General features: G+C 43.1%; 1 protein-coding gene across 1 annotated transcript in view; it reads left to right on the forward strand.

The window, feature by feature from the left end:
- FRAS1 (Fraser extracellular matrix complex subunit 1) overlaps positions 1 to 24052 on the forward strand; it is a 319392-nt gene that overhangs the window by 229783 nt on the left and 65557 nt on the right. Inside the window, exons 34-42 of the mRNA XM_050945248.1 lie at positions 7895 to 8009; positions 8574 to 8711; positions 11674 to 11706; positions 12508 to 12639; positions 13858 to 13983; positions 14914 to 15161; positions 19878 to 20029; positions 21952 to 22114; positions 23056 to 23188. Of these exons, the coding sequence (XP_050801205.1) occupies positions 7895 to 8009; positions 8574 to 8711; positions 11674 to 11706; positions 12508 to 12639; positions 13858 to 13983; positions 14914 to 15161; positions 19878 to 20029; positions 21952 to 22114; positions 23056 to 23188 (1240 nt within the window). The remainder of the gene's footprint in view (positions 1 to 7894; positions 8010 to 8573; positions 8712 to 11673; positions 11707 to 12507; positions 12640 to 13857; positions 13984 to 14913; positions 15162 to 19877; positions 20030 to 21951; positions 22115 to 23055; positions 23189 to 24052) is intronic.

A 24052-nucleotide genomic window follows, 5' to 3' on the forward strand; every position in this document is an offset into this window, starting at 1 on the left:
GCTGGAAGCAGCTAATTAATTATGGCCAGGTGTAGCTGGCCCATCTCCTTTTAAAGGGACCAGTTGCCCTGTGACATTCCCTTATGAAGATAAGTAAAGACCCAGTCTGTGCCACAGAGAGTCAACGTGACCCAGCAAGTGAGGGTCATAAACAGACAAGTTGGTCGTGGGTTGTAATAAGGTCATGTGGTGATTAAGGCATGTGGACATCTCAATGGCTCTGCTACCTGCTAAAAGGTATATTTTCCCTGCCCTTCTCCCCACCTTGCTCACAGACAAGATGGCCGAAGTGAGGCATTAGGAGGGATTTGAAGGTGGCCTGGTGAACAACTTTGGGGCAAGTATCAGAGGGGTAGTCGTGTTAGTCTAACTTTGGGGCAGGCGTTCTAAGCATAAGGGAGATGGCTTGGAATTGCCTGTGAGAAATGCCATTGCTGAGTGGAGGGGCTGGGAGAGAAGATCAGAGCTGTAGGCAGGGGTTCATGATGCCTGGCATTGGGAACCAGGGCTAGCCATCTGAATGAGATGCACAGGCATGTCTGACCTTATTAGCTGCTAATTCTTTATTCATGATGTGTTAAGTGACTAGGGCATACTTGACTCTGTCATAAACCCAGATAAAGACAGAGTCCTGGCCCAAACGACCTTTCAGATAGACACGGGGAGGATAGAGATAACTTTAGATCTGCCTGTTGTAGATCCTTATGCAACCCCCATTAGCACGGTCTCTGCATGCCCCACCACACCTCTGTGAAGTAGGGCAGTGCTGTTATGCCCATTTTATAGAGGGGGAACTAAGGAGCAGAGAGACTGGGGCCAGCTTCTCCAAGCTATTTAGGTGCCTAAAGATGCAGATAGATGCCAAGTGGGATTTTTAGAAACGCTTAGGTACCAAACTCCCACTGAAATTGAAAGTAAATGAGAATTAGGCACCATGGTGCTTTTGAGAACTCCACTAGGCTTCTTTGGGCATCTGCATCTTTAGGCACCTGAATACCTTTGAAAATCTGGCCCTTAAGTGACTTGCCCAAAGTCACACAGAAAGTCTGTGATGAAGCCAGGAAATGAAGCCAGGTCTCACAAGCCCCACCCTGGAACCATCCTTTCATGTGTAATAGGGGTTGGTGCCGAGTCCTTGCTGTTTCATATTGGGTAGGTAAAGTGCTAACCTGGTGAGTGATATACTATGGAAGAGAGTAGTTAGCATGTGATTTCTTAGAAGAAATAGGTTTCCGGGTGGCAATGAGGGAGGAAGGCTTTAGGTCTGGGAGGGAATTCATTCCACACATTGGGGTCAGTGAGGTAGGGAGACAGGAATGAGTGAAGGAACTGAAGGGAGTGGTGAAATTTGGATCAGTGAGATCATCATAACACGGTGATCTTATCAAGGTTTAAAATAAGGGCAATCTTCTGCTGGCAATAATAAAATCTGTTCAAGCTGTTATTTGGAGCAGTATTCGGTAACGTATCTTTTCTCTTTGCCTTTTTTTTTTTAAACAAGATTCCTGGGGGAGGTGTCCGATTGCTCCATGCAATGCTGGATTTTACAGCTAATTACACACCACAAAATCCAACAGTGTCATAAAATATTGTGCTTTACTTGAGGGGGCTCATCACAACCTGCAAATGCTGCCTCTTTGTGAGACAAATATGCTTTGGAGGCAATTACAAAGGGACCATAACATTAACTCTTCTCATCATAAAAAGACTGCACTTCTCATGTCAGCGTGATTGAGTTCTGCTAATCCTTCTTCAAATGTCTAAATTCCTTCAGAATTAGACTGGCGTCTTTGCTGAAGAATGAGCTCAATGCTAAGTCCTTCTACAACACAAGATTGGTTTGACTGATCTGTACTGGAAAGGTCAAAGAAAGTTAAGTGAAAGGTTGACGATTAAGCTGGGCATGTATCTATAATGTTTCCTTTTTCAATTATGCATCAAGTTACACCTTCCCCCAAAAGATATGATTGATGAGGTGAGAATGTAACTTCTCTGATGGCAAACACTAGCTGAGTGTAAGCTGAGATCAGATTTGTGGAGTGGAAGGAAATTCTGTGATGGTTAAAGTGCAGTTTTATTCCAAAAAATGGCTCTGTAAAATTGACACCATCATTATCATGAGACTTGTTCTCATTCAGAGCCATATCTGCTGGAGTCAGTGCCAAAAAGAACTTTCACTGTCATCAATTTCTGTTAGCTGTGCAGAGCCAATGTAGCTAAGAGGTAGCCAGCTGAATTCTATTCCTTCATGTGCATCATCAGCAGAATTGTTTTCTAAGTTCCTTTCAGGTAAACTTGTGCAAATGTGCTGAAAACAGTGGGGTTGAACAGTGTCCCAAAATACTGATTTATTTAATGAATGGTGTATATTAGAGTTAATTTGCTCTTGCTTTTTACTCCTAGCTGTTTTTTAAAATGTATTCTGTCAGGAATGTTTCTTTAATGATGCATAATGGCAGCATCAAAACTATAACTTTAATCCAAGTAGGCTGAGGACAAATATACTCCCACAGTGAGCGCTGGACATAAGGTTGAGTTGTCTCTTTTTTTATTCATTGTGCTGTGTACTTGGATACAAGAAAATACTGTAGGAATGATAGGCTTACCATACAAGATAATCAATACACTTTTTCATCTGAGGATCTCAAAGTATTTTACAAAGGTAGCTAAATTTCATTGTCCTCGTTTTACAAATGGAGAAACTGAGGCACAGAAAGCACATATAATTAGCCTGACGTCATGCAGTGGCAGAGCCAGTGATGGAATCCTGGTCTCATGACTCCTAGGCCATTAGTCCATGTTGTCCAGAATCCTGCCTTCGGCATTCGCCAGTATCTGACACTACAGAGACAGGTAAAATCACACCTCATAATAGATCTAGCCAGTTGTGTAATACTGAAACTTTCCATACATCGTCATAGAGTTTACGAACAGAAGGGACCACCAGGTCATGGAGTCTGATGTCCTGTATATCACAGGCCACTGGCAACACCCAGCACCCACATGCTAACCTAACAACCAAAATCAGACCAAAGTATTACAGCCAATAGGGGACTAGCTATTATGTGCCACAGGCAGAGAGTAGGAGTGACTGAGGTTCACCAGTGACCAAGGCCCTCCCAGTGGCAGCGAAATGCTTGTGAGACAATGCCCAGGTGATCCTGGCAAGTGACCTGCACCCACTCGCAGCAGAGGAAGGTGAAAAAATCCCAAGGTCACTGCCAATCTGAGCTGGGGGACGACTCCTTCCTGACATCACATGTGAGGATCAGTTAGACCCTGAGCATGTGAGCAAGAATCAGCCAGCCAAGCACCCGAGAGAGAGAATTCTCAATACCACCACAAAGTCCTGGTCTTCCCCATCAAGTGTGCCATCTCCAGCTGTGGCCAGTCCTGACGCTTCACAGGAATGAGATTTAAAAAAAAAAACAACCCAACACTTTGTGAGGGTGGGGGAGGAGAAATCCCTTCCTGACCACTGAAGGTGGCTGGCTAAAACCCTGAAGCATGAGCTTTAGGAACATGTGACAGAAACTGGAAGCCCTGCTCCCGACCATCACAAACAACCCCATCACACAATCTCATTCTCAGATTTGTCCAGCTCTCTCTTTAAACTAGTTAAGTTGTTTGCCCCCACAACTACTATCAGGAGGCTGACCCAGGACCTCACCCCTCTTACAGTTAGCAAACTTTTTCCAATTTCCAGCCTCGGTTTGTTCTTGGCCAGTTTGTTCTTTTGCCAACATTGTCCTTTAGCTTATACAGCTCTTCACTCTCCCTGGTATTTACCCCTCTGATGTATTTGTAAAGAGTAATAATATCCTCCCTGGGCGTTCTTTTTGCTAGACTAAACAAGTCCAACTGTTTCAGTCTCCTCTCATAAGGTTATCCTAGTAGCTCTTTTCTGCACCTGTTCCAGTTAGAATTCATCTTTCTTGAATGTTGGTGACCAGAACTGCACACAGTATTCCAGATGAAGTCTCACCAGTGCCTTGTACAATGGCATTAATACTTCTCTCTCTCTACTGGAAATGCCTCCCCTGATACATCCTAGGATCGCCTGTGGTCCATCTGGTCTAGTAGTCTGTCTCTGACAGTGGCCAGTATCAGATGCTTAATAGGAAGGCACAAGAATCCCTTTAGATTAGAGAATTATGGAATAGAGGAAATTTCTTCTCAATCTTATTTATTAGTAGTTGGTTTATACCCTAAAGCGTGAAAGTATCTATCTATCTATCTATCTATCTACCTATCCCCATTTACCCCATCCACCCCATCTATCTATCTATCTTATCTAATCATAGCAAAATATTGTATTAAAAGAACATCATTAAGGTCGCAAAGTGGAGCACTCAGATGCTAGGAAAGTACTGCGTCTTGTGAAGGGATGGAGCATACTTAGTCACTCTGTGGGGACTACTTATGCCCAGGCCAAGCACAGCACTAGAAGGTGTGAGAAGCTTAGACATGCCCAGTGAGAATGGAATCTTTAGAGATTTTAGCTGTAAAGCTCTACCAAGTCTCTAGTGAGCATGTGCAAACTTTCAAAGGCTTATAACTTGACTGGATGTGGGCAGATTTTTACAGAGATGGTAACAGGTACGCAAAGGACCCCTCCCAAAAGTCATGTCCCTGATCCAAAGCATAGGGGCTCTAGAGCATGTCAAAGTAAGGGCCACAAGAAACTTCCCCTCTAGCATTGTTCTTAGAAATGGCAGAACCACGTTGGCAGAAATTAAAAAAAAAAAAAAAAGCCTCATGTAGACATCCAGCATGGAAAATTTCTGTCCAAACAACTGAAGTTTGGCAAAGTTATAAGCAACTGAAAATAGGGTCTTATATGGGATGCACTGTGCAATCTCAGTAATAGGTGGTGGTACTAGTCCTACCTATAATATAGTTATTTATATCCCATTGAATAATATTGCATATGTTCTCCTATCCATATATATGTCTAATATTTTTTTTAAATCCTACTGTCCTCTTGGCCACAATATTATCTGTAAGTAATAGATTAATTAGGGAAGTAGTTACCTTTTCCAGTTTTAAATTTGTTGTCTTTCAGTTTCACTGAATATCCCCTTCTTGTATTAGAAGAAAGGATAAATATGAGTCCTCAGTTTACCTTCCAGGTAACGAGGCTTGGCAAAATTCGTTTTTTTATTTTTATATAGTTTGGACAGATAATATCATTATTTATTTTTAAGCATTTGTTTTTATATGTTTATCAATTGAAATTTTTGCAGATGCTGGAAATCATGGGAGGGATCAGACAATAAGCATTTAATAGCAGTAGAGATTGATGTTCTAAAAATTAAAACTTTATAAGAGTTCAAACATCAACTGTCAACATCACATGTCAAAATATATGAAATAAAAATCCTCCACTAACACTGGCATTCCAACCCTTTTTATGTACACATTAAGATCGGACACTAATAAGTTCACAAGCAGCAGTTTTCTTACTTTGCCTGTCTGTAAATTTGGATTGTTATCAATGGAACTATTTTTTCACTGCTTTGTGTGTGTACGGTGAAATCATTATTTATTATTAACAGATAAAAATTGAATTTTTCCAAACCTACCTGTAATATTCATTATCTTGCATATATCTATCATGTTCCCTCTTCATTTTTTTCTCTAAACTACACATTTTCAGGGTGAAGTCCCGGCTCCATTGAAGTCAATTTGAGTTTTCTTGGGAACTTCAGTGGGGCCAGGATTTCACTCCCAGTCTTTTCAATCTCTCCTCATAAGGAAGTTTTTCCATTCCTCTGTTCTTTGTAGTTTCTTTTTTCTGAATCTCTTCTATTTCTGCTATGCAGTAATCAGAACTGAACACAGTATTCTAGGATAGACTATCCCACTGATTTATATAATGCCATTATAATATTTTTGGTATTATAGTAAGTAGACTGTACACAATATGGTGAATGAGAGGAAAAAATTCGTCTTGATCCTTAGTAGGTGATCATCTTATGCTCTAAAGCAGGGGGTTTAATTGCCCATGTAATTAACTTAGCTTGAATAGATACAGATGTTGGTGATCATGAAATGATCTGGGCCCTTTTAGGATCCAGATGGAGTATTTAACTTAGTGACCTCTTGCAGCAGTTTTCTAATGCCAATATACTGGCATTAGAAAAGGTTCAAAGAAGGACAACTAAAATGAGTAGGGGTTTGGAATGGGTCCTGTATGAGAAGAGATTAAAGAGGCTAAGACTTTTCATCTTGGAAAAGAGGAGACTAAGGGGGGATATGATAGAGGTATATAAAATCACGATTGATGTGGAGAAAGCAGATAAGGAAAAGTCATTTACTTATTCCCATAATACAAGAACTGGGGGCCACCAAATGAAATTAGTGGGCAGCAGGTTTAAAAGAAATAAAAGAAAGTTCTTCACGCAGCGCACAGTCAGCCTGTGGAACTCCTTACCTGAGGAGATTGTGAAGGCTAGCACTATAACAGTGTTTAAAAGAGAACTGGATAAATTCATGGAGGTTAAGTCCATTAATGGCTATTAGCCAGGATGGGTAAGGAATGGTGTCCCTAGCCTCTGTTTGTCAGTAGGTGGAGATGGATGGCAGGAGAGAGATCACTTGATCATTACCTGTTAGGTTCACTCCCTCTGGGGCACCTGGCATTGGCCACTATCGGCAGACAGGATACTGGGCCGAATGGACCTTTGGTCTGACCCAGTACGGCCATTCTTATGTTAGTTAATTCCACTGCATTAAGACTCTCATACAGCCACAAGTTATATATATATATAATATGCAGTACAGTGTGCTCACACACCACAGTGGCTCTTTGGAAGTGTTGCATTGATAATGTTCTTGTAGTGCAGGAAACAGTATGCTGTTTTCAAAGGCTTGAATAGAAAAGTAAAAGCTGCTATTCCTTGACATTTCCATGGAAATTGCTGGAAATTTTTGAGGATTTTTTTAAAAAAGCAGATTCACTCAAAACATATCTGACTAGACCAATAAGCTGGCTAGGGAATGACTTGTACCTTCACCCAGTAGTTTTAAATCACATTTATTATTTTTTCCTCATCCATTCTGCTAAAAGTGTGTGTGAGGGGGGATGTATAAGGAGTACTGCTCTGAGGCACATACGCCTTTCTGCTTCCCCCTCGCTCCAGTGTGGGGTAGTAATCTGCAGCAAGGCCATGCCAGGAACAAGCAGTGACACCCTGCCCTGTCAGCTCTGCTGTACTGGCTGGTGTGTTTGGATGGGGGGCCGGGGGAGGAGACAGAGCCAAGACTCTGTTAACTCCTGGCCTACCAGTCCCCAGACAGAGCCAAGCTCTGTTCACACCTCCATTCCCAGACCAAGCCCAGGTCAGGATAGCCTGCACAAGAGTGTAAGGGACGGCGGGGGGAGGGGAGAGTCTTAACTTTCTTGCATGGACGTAAAATCTCCGTGTAGGTAATCTCTGATTCCCACTGGTTCTCTGGAGAAAGGGAGACTCATCACTGATGGTGAAATAAAGTGCTCTCTCTCCTTAGTGATTAATACTGGCCACTCCTGTAGTCCCTTCCCTGTGAGAATCTCAATCTGGTTTACAACATTAGGTCATAGGTGGTGAATAAGCCTTCCGCACTTCTGTACTTTTAACCACTAGTGAACCCGACAGCATCTCCTAAAGGTAGCTGAGTATTGCCCCATTGGACAGATGGCACAGTGAGATCAAGTGACTTGGCCAAGCCTCTCCCAGCACATCGCTGTCAGGGATCTAAATGTGTAACTTTAAAGATCAGGTATTCTGAGACTCTTGTATTTAAGGACTGGTTCCTTTGGGGAACAACTCTCTCAATTGATTCGTTATGTTTCTGAGCAAATCTCCAGGTGCCATTGGCTTTTGTGTTCATTGTATAATGTGTTTTTTAGGCACTGGAGGATCGAGTGACAGTGATTGAACCGCATCATCTCTCCTTTGTAGACTCAGAGAGTCCGAGTGGGAAAATCGTATTCAATGTGACTGTACCTCTGCAGCCAAATGAAGGCAAGATGTGATATTAATATGCTTTTTTTTTTAAACAAAAGTCTTAGTGCTGGAGGCTAAGGACTTCTGTGCTTTTATTGCCATTTCTTCTAAGTTCTCTAGCTTTATCTAAAGTATCTGTCTGTACAGGCAGCTATTAATCTCTCTCTCCTCCTTCAATGCTTTTCAAACCATGTATTTCTCAACCTGATTCCTTCAGTTAGCAGAGGAGTGAGCAGTGCCCAGCCAGCTTTCTGTAATGTCAGTGTCTAGAATACATTGCACACTGCACCCAATGATTTTGTTCTTTTCACCTCTCCATCCATAAGCATCTGCAGCGCTTACTCAATTAGAAATCTGTGTTTAATTCCCAGTGTCCTCTGTTAGGTCCAAGGAGCTGTACTGTGTGCGACTGCAGCCAAATGAGCTGTGGCCGGGTGGCCCATTCTGGAGAACGTGAGCAGAGATAACATTGAAGACATAAATAATACTACGGGAGAGAAGGGACAGTGACTGAGCCTTGATTGTTTAGTGTTAAAAATGAAATGGATGCCTCTTGTTAACATGAGCTCTCTGTCTCTCTAGGAATTGTGGAGCACAGAGACAGGCCTCTCTCCCCAGTCAAATATTTCACGCAAGCGGATATAAACCATGGCAAGATTGCTTACCGTCCACCCACTGCAGCTCCACACATCAGAGAGATTATGGCATTCTCTTTTGCTGGTAAGAAACACCAGCACTTCACTAGCTCTGTGTCAAGAATGTGGAAATATCTCTACTAGTTCCCATTACAGACCTGGGTGTGCCTTCCCCTCTAAAAACCTAGCATGTTCTCTCTGTCATGGGCCAAACTCACTTCCATTAAACAATGAAGATGTAGTCAATGCGAGTTTTGCCATTGGCTTCAACAGGAGCAGGATTAGGACTTGAATTACTGTGAACTCTTTACAGTGGAAATGCTGAATTGTGAAACTGAGATTGTTCGAAATGCTACGGGTGTCATGGAAAATGATGCCACAACTTTCTGCACTTTGGGCTAGATCCTGGCCCCATAAGTATCAATAGGAGTTTTTGGCATTGACATCAATAGTTCCAGGATTCCACCTTTTATTTTTGTCACTCATGACAGAAATCTCTAATTATGGGAGAGTATTGCACAATGCTCAATGCATTATGGGAGTTTCATGACTGCCTTTGAAGCATCTGGCATTGACCCACTCTCAGAGATTGAGTATTGGAGTAGATGGATGGATGGTAACTGTTACTTTCCTATATTTTGGATCTTTGCCCCAGATTGGGCCCTAGTTTGGGAATGGCAAGTTGAGAAGTGTGGGATCATGTTACATGCATAATTCTGTTGGCCTTATGCCAATAGGGTATGCAGCCAAGTTCTTTCAGCTGAGACAAATCCTTATGTTAAATACCATTCTTCGAAGTGTATTACGTACATTTAAAAAGAATGTAGGGCCATGTTGTCCACTTGGCATCAAGAGTAGCTCTGCATGTGGAATGAGAGTAGGATGCACCATTTAAAATGTTCTTCAACCACTCAAGTTGTGTTATGGCCTGATCATTTTCTAATCCTGTAACTCCACACAAAGGAGTCCCTCATAATGTGGAGATAAACCAAATGGAAAGAGGGGGCTTTCTTTGCATCCTGGCCTGGGGCTGTCTTCCAAAACTGTGTGTTAACCTAAATGGGTGTAGTGAAAACAAAAGACGACAATGCACAGGCATGCAGTATAGGGCTGTTGGGCCAAAACAAGTTCCTTCTTCCTCAAGAAATCATTGCGTTCTTACTGACGTTCAGTGTCTGTCGGGATGTTCTGTTTGTGCAGTGGAATGAGAAGAGAAATAAAGCATGTGATATTTAGAAACTTGTTTTAATTTGACATGGATAGATTCAAGTTGGCCCTTGTATGGGTGTGGGGGAAAGGATGAGGGAGACCCTCATTCCCCTGCTTCAGCACCCACTGCAAGAGCCATTTGCAGTTGCATTCTCTGTGCTCTCCCTTCGCACACTACCCCAGACAGAGGCAGTCAAGCCATGGCCCATCCCTTCCCTTCATACCAAGATGTTGCCTCCCTAGTCGCACATGGGAAGTTCAGGAACAGAGTAAGTCTCCCTCATGCACAGTCGCTCCATGGGCGCCAGGGAGGATGAGGTAACGCTCTGTATTTCCCCTGCTTAGAGCAATGCCCATCTGGCACAAACTAGCCCTTACTGTTTTAAATGATTGTTTTTTTAATGTTCTATCATAGAGGTGTATGGTGCCTCACAGGGTACAGTAGCTCTGTTTGTATAGGAGTGGTTAATTCACTGGTTGTTACATATAGAACCAATTACAGTAGAACTTCAGAATTATAAATATATCGGGAATGGAGGCTGTTCAGAACTCTGAAATGTTCGGAACTGAACAAAACATTATGGTTGTTCTTTCAAAAGTTTACAACTGAACATTGAGTTTATACAGCTTTGAAACTTTACTATACAGAAGAAAAATGCTGTTTTTCCTTTATTTTTTTAGTAGTTTATTTTTAACACAGTCCTGTACTATATTTGCCTTTTTTGTGTGTCTCTGCTGCTGCCTGATTTGTACTTCCGGTTCCAAATCAGGTGTGCGGTTGAGTTTGTAACTCTGATGTTCCTAACTCTGAGGTTTTGCTGTAGCTTTTCTTCATGGTCTGTATGTGCTGAGCTACTTTCTGTTGTAAATAAAGGTGTAGAAATTGACTCAGTAACAAGTGAGCAACTCTGTATTTACTGATGATGGGTGGCTGTGCTCTGTAGTGTTCTAACTATTGGAGCCTCATTCTGAATAGACAGCAGAAGATGAGTAACTCACAGGAGGGCTGGTGCAAGTACAGGCAGGTAAACCCCGCCCCGCCTTTTCACAATGTGCAAATCAAGTTTATTAGAATAGCATCACTCTGTCTGCAGCGAACTCGACTCAGTCAGTGAAATATGATGGTGAATATTAGCACTCCCTGATTTGCAGAGCTGTGTGCGCTGAGGAAATGAAACCTAGAAGCAATTATTAGTAAATCACCGGGCCTGCCAGGGTATACAGACACCAGTTTATGCAAATCCCTTTTGTAATGTTGCCTGCCTTGCAGCATTGAATAGCAGAACATTTCTCTGTTAATTGTATTAAATTCCAAGTTCTTTACAATTACAAAGCATAGTACAAACAGTTAATGTTTACACTAGCCCTGGAAGTAGGGAAGTATTAGCATTCCCGTTTTACAGATAGGGAATCTGAGACTGAGGGGAGCTAACTGCTACACTCTCAAAAGTTACCACTGATTTTGATTTTGACATCTTGGGACGTCTTGTACCTACTGCTTTAGAAGAGCTGAATTCAGTTCAGTTGGACTTCTCAGTGCTCAGCATTTCCAGAAACCAGGCCAAGATGTCTCAAATAAAACAACCACTAACGGAAGTCACAAAACTCGGTGGCTTTTCCGAGGCCGCACAGCAGGCAAGTGGCAGTGCTGGAATTAAAACTCAAGAGTTCCTGACTGTTAACACCCAGGATTGAAGCATATGTAATAAGCTGCCTCCATAAAATGTCAGTAAAGATACTCAAGTTTTTGTTGAAAACAAAATGGATTTAAATCCATGTGACCCTGTTTTTGCCTATGCTAGTAATAAAAGTGCTCTACTTTGTTTCCCTCCCTGCAGGTCTCCCGAAGTCAGTGAACTTCAGTTTCACAGGTATATAAATCACTATTCTTTCACTGGCATAAGGGTCATGGTACTTTTTCCTTCCTGTTAATGTCTTTTGCTTTACCTCTCCCTGCCTGCCTGCTGCCCGCCCAGCTCTTCTTTCAAGGACTTATGAGTGTTGAGTAAAAGTCTGTGAAAGTAAAAGTGCACCTGAAATACTTGACGGTTGTTTTCACAAATTGTGGATTAATATGCATGGAAGACAATGACTCCTTGGTAAGACCCAGGAGTCGGTTTTCTTAATAGCAGATACACCTCTTTTCTAACCATTAATTCAAACCCTGCAGGTCTTACTCGGTCAAAAATCCCATTGACATGAGTGAGGACAGCAAAGTTTGACTCAATGATTGTTAAATGTAGTATGGACACATTTCAGATAATTTGAAGTATGTAATACCTTGTTACCTTGTTTAAGCCTTTTCAATGTGCTGCCTAATATGGGCATGCCAAGTATCCCTTATTCTGGATAACCCATGTGTGTTCTGGCTCCAGGCTGCAGCCTGTGATAGAGAGAGGTGTACGCACACATGGAGTCAGCACTGCTCTTCTAGTACGTTAGTACTGCCAGGCACGGATTAGGGATAAAGGAAGACACTGTTTTTTCAGAATTTCTGGATTATGTAGCCTTGTGTCTGGAAGGTAATTAGAGGGGGATGAGGCAAGAAACTGCTGTGGCTTGACAAAAGAGTGGTGAAAAGCAGACAGCCTGGAATGCGTTTTTAGGTGCGTTTCAACATGTGTCGTTTAAAACAAATCCGTTAATGCAGATGTGTTTACATTTGGGTGTAGTGTCTGATGGAGAACATACCATCCCTGAGCTGATGTTTACCATTCACTTGCTCTCGACTAATGAGCAGCCCCCGGTGTTCCAGATCACAGCTCCATTTCTGGAGGTCAGCCAGGGTGGCAAGGCTGCAATTGGTAAGGAGCCAGGAGAGCGTGTAGCAAAGTCACTATTCTGAACTAGCACGACTGACGGGATTACTCTGAGAAAGCGCTGAACAGGCTGGGTTCATCGCCATGAGCCCAGCACATGCGTCTGGTTCGAATTCCGGTGGGGGCCCATCTCTTTTGCTAGGGACTAGATCGGAGTGGGCAAACTTTTTGTCCTGAGGGCCTCATTGGGTTTCGTAAATTGTATGGAGGGCCGGTTAGGAGAGGGGGTCGTGGCCTGGCCCCCACCTCCTATCTGCCCCCTCCCGTACCCCAGAGCATTGCACTGGCGGCGGAGCGAGCTGAGGCCGCAGGGGAGGGGGAACAGCGAGGAGGGGCCGGGGGCTAGCCTCCCAGGCCAGGAGTTCGGGGGCCAGGCAGGAGGATCCCACGGGTCGTAGTTTGCCCACCTCTGGGCTAGATTGTGGCATTTAGCCCTCAACCTGCTTTGGCGGCAGTGCTGAACCCAACACCTCCCTTCCAAGAGCTCAACAAGCACAAACTGCTGCATCTCTTGGAAGGGTCCAGCATGTACCCCTTCCCCATGGCTTCGTCTGTTCGCCACCCTCTCCCCCTTTTGGCAGAACTGCTGCTAAGGGAGCATCATGTTTGCGGTCCCTGTGTTCTGCCTAGTCCAGGGGCTGCATTCTGATCTGCTCTGGTGGGCTATGCAAGTCAGGAGGGCTCCCCACACTCCCCCTCACATTGTATTGCCACAGGGGCAGGGAGTGGACGCTGGCTCGGTATTAGCAATATAGAACATAACACTGCCTGGTCTCTGAGAACTGCTAGGCTAGGGAAGTTTTGCATTGTTATAGACGGGCTCACTGACCCACTCGCACTACGTCATGGGGCCATCTGAACGCATGAACAGCTGGATGCGGTCCCCTCCCACATGGTTCAGAGTTGAAGGTCATGCTAGCTGTCACTTATAAGGCTGATTGGCAATAACGTCTCCGTTTGAACGCATGATCTCAGCATCACCAGGGACAAATTGTCTCCAGGCAGGCAGACCCCTAGACATTCGTGTGGAGGAGAGCTCGAGAATTACATTAATTTTAAAATACAAACTCAGTTAGAGCCCATTAATTTCTGTCATTTAATACATGTAAAATTGCATATGCTAGACCTGCTCCTTTTAAGGGAAAGTTCGCTGTACAGCAGATTACAGCTCCGACACTAGTGCTGTGTATTCCCCCGATGCAGGGATACAGCTGGCAGTAAGTGACGCAGACTCAGCTCCTGAAGAGCTCTTCTTTGAGCTGGTGGAACCTCCTCACCATGGTGTTCTGCTCAGGTATAATGCTGGGGTCCACAAGCACATGAAAGCAGGTGAGTTGAGCAGGAAGAGGAGGAATTCAAGTTGGGAGAAGTCACCAAGTGCAATATATTTTCCCTATCTATGTGTTTTTGTTAATTTTTAATAAGCAGTTGAGCTCGGATCTGTTTGTCAATAATAAATTGCTGGTAATTGCCTGTCAAAAGCTCTTCAGAGAGCCAACTGAGTATTATTTATTATTTTCAGAGCACTGAATACGTTCACTAAAGCTGGGCAGGAAACAGTTTACCTGTCCCCCAGAAATTTTTCCATTCTATATCTGGATGAAACTGAGACCTTTCAAAATTTGCCACGGAGAGAGAGAGAGACCCACCACTGAGTAGCCAGTAGCACAGTGGTTTGGGCATTCAGCTGGAAAGGGGGAGACTCAGCTTCAAGTCCCAGCTCTGTTGATTCAGGAGGCAGTTTCACCTAGTGGGTAGGGCACTGAACTGGGACTCAGGAGATCTGGGTTCTGTTGCTGGCTTAGCATCTGGCCTGCTGGTTGACCTTGGGCAAGTTGTTTTCCCATCTGTAAAATGGGGATAATGGGAAAGCCATGCAAAGAATAGATAAGGAGGGAGTAGCCCTGGTGTTGGAAGCCTTGGCAAGAGATGTGGATTTTAGAAGGACATGGAAGGAAAAGAAGACTGCTGCGCTGACAAGAAATGGGAGTTTGTTAGTAAAATATTACTCATTTTGTCACGGGTTTTTCAGTGCTACCGTGAAGGTCATGGCTTCTCCCTGCTTACATTCTAGTTCATTAATGAAACCTTCAGATAGAATCAGTGCTCACACAGCTGTAAGGGATGCATCAAATACCAGATAAGCATGTGCTTATGTGATTTGCTTCTTCTGGGACTGAGACATTTGATCTGAACTTAAAGTATTAATTTCATGCAGCGGATAGAGTCATCACTCTTTTTATATTTCTTTTTGGGAAGGAGACACCTTCACGTATGAGGATGTCACCCAAAATGCTTTACACTATGTGCACGATGGCTCATCAGTAGCAGAGGACAGCATGGAAATCTCCGTAACTGACGGCATTACCACTGCAACAACGGTGCTGAAAGTCGAAGTGTCCTTGATGGATAGCGATGGTCCCCGGCTGGCCCCTGGCTGCTCGTTGACCGTCACGGTGGCTAGCAAAAGCTTTGTGACTCTCTCCCGATCACACCTGGCTTACACTGTAAGCTTATATCCATTCCTTACTAAACTCAATGCATTCAGCTAGCTTCCTTCCCCTCAGGAGACCACTGCACCTTCAGGATGTTGATACTTGTCAAATACTTCAACCTTTTACTATACCTTGCCTACAGCTGCCAAAAAGGGGATAATGAACTCTTTCATCCTACCAGGTTTTTGAGGCTGTGCATATTTGACTGAAGTAAAGGTGAACTGCAAAGCAAAAAATGAAAATTGGGTTAATCCCATATTTATGCACTAAACACCCACACTAACCAGGCCTGTAGGTTTGCTCAGCAATCATCTTTTTTAAACTTCTTTACCCTCCCTGATATTGACCGGCTCTTCCTCGTTTGCTAAAGAATGACCTGGAATTCTGTGACATCATGCTGTGATACATTACTGGCGTACGCCATGAGTTCTCCAGTATCGCTGGTGTCACAGAAGTGTGGTGCTTTGCTCAAAGCAGTGGATTTAGTAGCAATGGAATTAGCAGTAGATTTCATGGAAGGGACCTGTACACAAGCTTCACAATTTAAGGGACTATAAGCATTTTAATGGCCTATTTTCAGGGCTTATATAACTTAATTGTAAAAAAAAAAAATGGCTTTGGGTAGAAATATGGGACATAGCCATATAAAGGTGTCAGATCCAGAAAGCAATATTATTGCACCATTGCTCCAAAAACTCTCCTTGGTCTCTTTCAAGTTTTACAGATTTAAATAACGTACAACAGTTCATGCAGTGCTGTAACTGCATTGTTCCCAGGATATCAGAGAGACAAAGCGGCCGAGGTAATATCTTTTATTGGATCAGCTTCTCTTGGTGAGAAAGACAAGTGTTCGAACTTACACAGAGTGAGATATTACCTCACCCACCTTGTGCTGAAGTTCACTCCTTTTATAAATAAATATATAAAACAAAGCCAAGGAGTGATTTCCCCCCTCATGTATTAATATCTGTTGAGACAATATTATGTCCTATAAAAATCACAAAATTATAAAAGTATGTTGAATTAATAGACCATTGCAGCTTGAAAATTGTTCCTCTGACAGATTAAAATGGCCCCAGGGGAGTCTTTCCTGCTTATTAACAGCATGTCTTGCTCTGCATTTTAAAGTACTAGGCCTTTGGATACTTTGTATAGATTTGAATGAGCTCCTGGAATATATTCTTATGGTATCTAATAGTCCAGAAAGGCACCCAGGGTCAAATTCACTCCTGTCGAGATGACTACTACAAAGTCCACACACCGCTTAAGTCGAAGTGCCTCAGGAGCCTAAGTCCCATTTTCATAAGTGATTTAGGGCTAGAGATACTAAGGTATTTAAGCACCTAAAGAGGCAGATAGATGCCTATGGCATTTACAAAAGCGTCTAAGCAGGGTACCATCATTCCTGTGTATAGTTGTTTCCACTGACTTAAATAGGAGCCAGGTACCTAAGCAGCAAAAATACCCCACCTCAAGGCAGCGAGTCTCATAGCCCAGGTCAGCAGGCTCATGGAGCTCGTGCTGTGGGGCTAAGAAGAGCAGTGTAGACATTCCTGCTTGTGCTGCAAGCAACCCCGCCTCTGAAAATAGGTGAGTGTGAAGGATCTCGGAGCCCAGGCTGCAGCCCAAGTTGGAACAGCTACACTGCTATTTTCAGCCCCATAGCACAAGCCCCACATGACATGAGCTTTCAGATGCGCCGCTGTGGGGTTGTTTTTTTGTTTTTCAGTTAGACATACTCTTCGGCACTTCTGTAAATCCAGCTAGGTGCTGATCTGCATTTTTTTAAGTGCCTAAATTCCCCTGAAAGTCTGGCCTCTAGGCCCATAGGAGCCTATTTTTAATTGAACGTCAGTGGAACTTAGGTTCCGAAGCGCCTATGTCTCTTTTGAGAACAGGACTTAGGCACTTCTGAAAGTGTTACCTCATATCTGTAAAGCTCTTTGAAGATGAAATGTGCTCAGTGTTATCCTGAGCGCTAGGAAGGGGAAAAGGCTGCACCGAGCATAGTTGGGATGGGGTTTTTTTGGAGTGTGTGTTGAGGAAAAACAACAATGGCAACTATCGAAAAGTTTTCATGGGGGAGGCAGAACAACTGTCCTGTGGTGGTTTCTGAATGAGGGAAAGCAACACCAGGAGCCGTCATACAAGTTTTTGCGGAGAAGACAGTCGGGGAGATTGGGGATAGGAGTTTAAGCAAGACAGGAAGCTGCAGAGCAGTGAATGAGTCACTGGGAGTTTGTGGAGGATGCGGTTGTAGGAGTCCCATCCATATCTTATATAATGGATTAAAGCTGACAACTTGTAAGTTAGGTTGGGGGAGTTATAATTTCCTCTTCAGGTTCTGATGAAGACACAGAATACTTGACCCTATGCTCTCCTGGTTTAAAATGCCACTAGCTCACTTCTACAGCTGTGTAATTGACTTGCCTGTTCTTTGTTCTGCAAATAACGTACAAATACCTTAGAGAGACAAGCTGGGTGAGCTAATATCTTTTATTGGACCAACTTCTGTGGATGAACGAGACAAGCTTTGAAACTACACAGAGCTCTTCTTCAGGTCTGGGAAAGGAACTCAAACTTCACAGCTAAATACAAGGTGCAATAGATTGTTTAGCATAAATAGTTGTGATCAGGGCATTTAGTGCCGTGGATGAGATACACCATGTGTTGTGATAGGCATGTATAGGACCCATGGATCTTGAAAGGTGTGTTGTGAGGGTGTTGATCATTGTAGTAGTGGATCTATGTCTGCAGGTTTTGCATCTGTTGTTATGGCAGGGACTGGTGCTGCTTTGAGTTGGTGTGGGCTGGTCTGTAGGGAGCTTGCTTCTGATAATGAGCTTGGCAAGGTTGGAGGATTGTCTGAAGGCCAGAAGAAGGGGTTTGGGTTGTACTTGAGTGATAACTGTGTTGATTGTAATTGTTTGCTGATCTCTCATACGGGTGCCAGTGCGGGGTGATAGATGATAACTAGAGGTGTGCAGTCGAAGGTTTTTTTTTTGTTTTCCATATTGAAGCAGGTTCTCTCAGTGTATTTGGTTGGTCTGTTCCATGATGCAATCTATTTCTCTGGTAGTCTGTCCCTGTTTGGTGAAGGCAGTTTTAAGCGTGTTAAGATGTATATCCCGAATTTTCTCCTCAGAGCATATTCTGTGGTATCTGAGCGCCTGGCTGTAGATAACAGATTTCTTAATGTGTTTGGGTGGTTACTGGATCTATGAAGATAGGTGTGGTGAGCCATGGGTTTCTTGTATATAGTTGTCTGTAGGGTTCCATTGTTGAAGCTGATTGTGGTGTCCAGGAGGTTGATGTCCTATTCGGTCATACTCTTAGAAATAACAGCCTTTTGTAGCTTTGTATGTCCAGTATGACAGTACTGCCAACCCCAAACATTCAAAAATCATCACTTGGGCTTAAAATCTCAAGATTTTTTTAAAAATAATACATGGGCTTTTTTCCCTTTGTTTTCTGATTTCTAGGGTCATGTTTTCAGGCTTTTCTCTGCCTCCATGAAGGCTAGAAACACTTTTTAAAAAAATGAAAGCAGATTCTCACATCATCATGTGAGTGCAGGAGCTGAGACTGTAAAAGAAGCACCAGTGGGGCAAGAGTTGGCATCACTGGTGTGATTTCATGAACATTGTGTAATTACAGAAGCTGATGTCACTCAATGAGGTTTCCACAGGGTAGTTGGGGGATTTCACTTGTAGTTATATGGTTAAATCACCACTCAGTGCACTGAAAATTTTATGTTAAGGTATTTTTTCAGTTTTGCATTAACTACACTTTTGGGAAATCCTTTTTAAAAAGGCCCAGGAAAAGAGATCAGAGTACTGACACACTTTAATACATTAAAAGGGATTGCAGGTGCCATCAGTTTAATAGCACTGTTTGTGGTGGAGGAGGGTGAAATGATCAAAAGTCAACATTAGATGTCTGATTTTTGTGGGCACTCAAATCTTATATAAAAAAATAAATCTTGCTCTCTGAATGTATGTAATGAAAGACTGTGGGTCAAAACCTGCTTTTCTTACTTCCATTGAAGTCAGTGGAATTACACTTGTGGGTAAGGGAAAGAGGCTTATTTATTTGTATGTTGAGGTTACGGTGACTTAAAACGTTGACACTGTGGTACATGATGTCACCTGAAACTTTTTAATAAAGATGCAGAAGTAAATATAATATCATACAGTTGGATACACATAATATAGTTAAATGGGCCAAATGCAGCTCTTGAGTGTGCCAGGGTAAATCCAGAACTGATCCATTGATTTCAGTGGAGTTTGCTCCAGATTTACATTGGTGTAAGTAAGAGCTGAATTTAGCCCAGTCTTTGTATATTCTCTCTGCCAAATAGAAATTATATTTCAGTCCATCTTTTGTGGGAGGAGGCAGCAACTGGGTATTATTGGCAAGGTAAATTCTACTTGGCATTTAATGTGATTTGAAAATAAAATACGCTAGATTTATACCCATGTGTGTGAGTTTGAGACACAGATAAATAGAACACTTCTCAGTTATGAGACAATGAAGGTACATTTTGTGCCAAATTCTCAGCAGGTATAAATCAGTACAGCTCCACTGAAATCAAAGGTGCTCCATCGATTTACATAAGCTGCAGATCTAGCCCAATATCTATATATTTCACCACTTGACTTTTTTCTTTCATGTTCACCATAAAGAAACAAAAGCAAATACTGCTGTCTGGCTTGCTTTTCTTATTAGGATAATAATTCTGCTGACTCGAAAATAAGAATTCAGTTAATTTCTCTACCCATGTATGGCACCCTCATGCGGACAACATCTGGGCAGCATGCTGAAGAGCTTTCTGAGGTTTATAATTTCACCATGGAAGATATCAACAACCAGAGAATCAGGTAATAAACAGGTATTTTTCACCACACCGTATCTTCTTGGGCTCAATAAGAATTTCAGAGCACCATCTGCAGGGAACATATGTTATTAATGTTGGGATATAAAGTATTTATAAATGATAGCGGAGATGATGTCTCATAATTACACCGTTGTATCTTGTGATAATAAAAATGGCTAAGATTGTGTATACAAGATAGGGTATTTTTGTACTCTGACAGTACTATTTAGCTTGAATGTCTTCAAAATCTGTCTGTGTATTTGTTGTTTTGATTTTTTAATTAGGTAATACCAAATACGATGATATAAAAAAAATCCTTTACTTGAAATAGTTCCAGTCTTAAAACATTTGACACCTAATTCATGCCTCTCCTGTGCTTCACTGATATTATGTGAACAGTGGTATCCTCTGTGCTATAGCTCCAGCAGGAAGTAGTGTTTTCTGACTGTCTATGCTGAAAAAGTGATTCAACAAAAATGATTAGGGGGCATGGAACGGCTGCCATATGAGGAGAGATTAATAAGGCTGGGACTTTTCAGATTGAAAAAGACACGACTAAGGGAGGATATGATACAGGACTATAAAATCATGACTGGTGCGGAGAAAGTAAATAAGGAAGTGTTATTTACTCCTCCTCCTAACACATGAACTAGGGGGTCACCAAATGAAATTAATAGGCAGCAGATTAAAACAAAAGGAAGTATTTTTTCACACAATGCACACTCAGCCTGTGGAACTCCTTGCCAGAGGATGTTGTGAAGGCCAAGACTATAACAGCGTTCAAAAATAGATAGTTCATGGAGGACAGGTCCCCTGATGGCTGTTAGCCAGGATGGGCAGGGATGGTGTTCCTCGCTTCTGTTTGCCAGAAGCTGGGAATGGATCACTTGATGATTACCTGTTCTGTTCATTCGCTCTGAGTACCTGGCATTGGCCACTGTCCGCAGACAGGATACTGGGCTAGATGGACCTTTGGTCTGACCTAGTATGGCTGTTCTTATGTTAATAAACTGCACCACTGGTTTGTGGATTTTCCTTCCAGACAGGGTCAAAGTTGAGCCTGTCTTTGGCTCCTACACAGAAGGAGCCATTACTTGCTCTTGATGCATGACACCAAACTAAGATCCATGCGTCGCTGTGTCCTTCCAACAATATATATGTAGTTTCATACACAAGCACAGACTAGACTGAACAGCTATTCACAGGGGAATGATACTATCGGAACATTTGTGTATTAACGTCAGCAAAGTGAAGGTTGAAGGTGGTAATGCTTAAGCACATAAATAAGTCAGTGATGAAAAATCATGATAGAAACAGAGTAGGATTTTCAGAAGCGCTCAACATTGGCCTAACTCTGCTTCTGCTGAAGATGATGGGAGTTTTGTTGGCTTCAGTCAGAAGCAGAGGTAGGCCAATCCTGAGTGTTTTTTAAAATCGCCCTCTACGTGTCTGCCAGGCAGGTGGACCGGAGTCAAGTGTCCAGATTTAAAAGTTGAGAAGAAAAGAAAAATGAAATCATACTTCTTTCAGGAAGGACAGGTTGGATCTGTTGGGACTATACTCTAACTGTACAATAACCTTCACCTTCCGTGTTGTTCCCTAACCACCCCAGTGTTGGGTCCTGCTTTCCCTGAGAGTCTTTCAGTGCATGACTGTACGTCAGGTTTGCAGTGCGCTATGTGAGGAACTGTCTGAATGTTCTTTCACTATGGCTGACTAGCCAGTACGCTCGCGTCAGCCTTCTCCTGGTCAATACCACTCGCCCAATGTCATGGGAAAATATTAGTTCTTTCTGGATGGACGAGATAGAGGGGGAAAGGATTGACCTGTTATCTCCTTGAAATGAGACATGTTCCTGCCCATGCAGGAAGTGAAATCATTTCAGCAGGTTGTCTGTGTGACTCACTGATCTGATTCTTGATACAGATACTCAGCTGAGTTTGAGACTGACAATCAGCCAGTCACAGATATTTTCCACTTCACCGTCTTTGATGCTGACAACAATCAGCTCGACAGCCAGACGTTTACCATCACTATTACATCTGTCCAGAACAAGCCTTCGATCATTGCTTTTGCTGACCTTATCACTGTGAGTAATTGCCCAGAATGCAGGAAGTTGTAGCAGGAGCACATGTGATGTAAACAACTGTACAGTCGTTTTTCTGGCTGCCCTGCAACCATGGTGAACTGGTGTCTAGAATAGATGCGAGAAAGCACTGTGTCACATATGCAGTCTTGTGTGTGTAAACTGCTGTGAAACTATTTGATGAAGTTAACAGTGCCCCCATGTCCCAGAACTTCATCAAGTCATTTCCATTGTACACTGTGGGCCAGATCCTCCACTGGTGTAAATTGGTGTGCCGCCATTGATATCAGTGGCAGGATGCTGCTTTCCACTTTTTGGGGATCTGGCGCATTGTATCAGCAGGTGACACACAGAAGGCTGGGGATGGATCAACCGAAAAACATCTGGAAGTTTGGCTCAACATGGCGCATTTCAGAATGCTTCTCTAGACCCTTTGATGTGTTCTCCCTCCCTTCCCAGCTTTGCACTCCCTCATCCTAGCCATCAAACACTTCCCTTTCAGCAAACCACAACCCAGCACAACTCACAGCTGATCACTGTAACATTGCGGGGTACACTCTGCTGCTCCCATTGTACTGACACTAGCTCAGTGGCATGCAGACTGCTGCTGGGGCAAGATAAGCTCTTAACCTAATCCCAGCATGACACTGGATGTTTATACCCATGGGTAGGGAGGTGCAGGAACTTGTATAAAACATACAGTGTCCAGGGAAGAATTGGGATTTACCCCCTGCATACTCCAACAGTGACCTGTAGTAAGAATGAGCTAGAGAATTCATACAGAAACAGGTAAAGGGATAAGTTTAAGACACTAGTGATAAAATCCTCCTCGAACTGATTATAAAGGCCATTTGGCAATGGTTATTGAACCTAGTTTTGTTTCTGAAGCATGTTTGTTCCTCTTCTTTTTACTTTGTGTGTGTGTGTGTTTGTTTTTTTTTCAGGTTGATGAGGGAGGCAGGGTCCCGCTGTCAGTTCACCGTCTCCTAGCCACTGACTACGATACAGCCAAAGACGACCTAATGGTTACAATAATTACCCTACCAATATATGGATACATTGAAAACATAAGGACAGGTAAACTATGTGCCTGTTTTTCCTTGTATTCGGTCAGGAAATGGGAACGCAAGAATTGCCAGACTGGATGAAGCATGGGGTAGCTCATGCATCTGTCTCTGATGCCAGCACCATCTGCGTCAGAGAAACCCTGCAGTCAGCAGTTGCGAGATAACCTGCCCCCAGAGAAAGTTTCCTTCTAACTCTCAAAAGTTAGAGATTGTCTCAACAAAGGGGTTTACATCCTTTACAGAGACCTTGTTTAATTTTTAATATTTACTCTTCTAACTTGGGCACTTCTTGTTATCCATAGAAATCCTTCCCTGACTCCAACTAAGAAATGTTGCACTGCAGTTTTAAAACTAGCTAAGCTGCAAAGAAGCATGGCTGCTATTATTTCTCTTACTTAGCTGCAGTACCTAAGGTTTAGGTTCGCATATTATCCATGAACATTCCTCCTGGAACTTGTGCTCCTAAATCATGTAGATGCTCCTATCAGGAGTGGTTGGTCCTGGTGTCCTTTGCCTATAATTTCCTTTTCCCCCTACGCTCTTTGTTCAGGGTTCTGGTTGGTCACCCCCCTGCATCCTGGAGTGGCTGCACCAAAGAACCCAGTGGCTTGGCTCACAGACCCTGCAGACCCCACAAGTTCTGCATGTAGCTTGGGTATCTGATGCCTCTGCAGCAGCCCTTGCTTCCCTCTGGCTCTGATCTGGCTCTTTGGCAGTGCTGTTCCTTTGGAGCTGAGCCGTCAGACTCCCCAGGCAGCACTTCCTGTTGGGATCCCCCTGTAAGGGGCAGTTCCCCAGCACAGAAAGAATTCTGCAGAGAAATGAATGAAATTTCTGCCTGCTTTAACCTTCCTTTGCTGCTTCCAGCCTCTGC

This window comes from Gopherus flavomarginatus, chromosome 3, assembly GCF_025201925.1.
Source record: "Gopherus flavomarginatus isolate rGopFla2 chromosome 3, rGopFla2.mat.asm, whole genome shotgun sequence".
NCBI classification, from domain to species: Eukaryota; Metazoa; Chordata; order Testudines; family Testudinidae; genus Gopherus; species Gopherus flavomarginatus.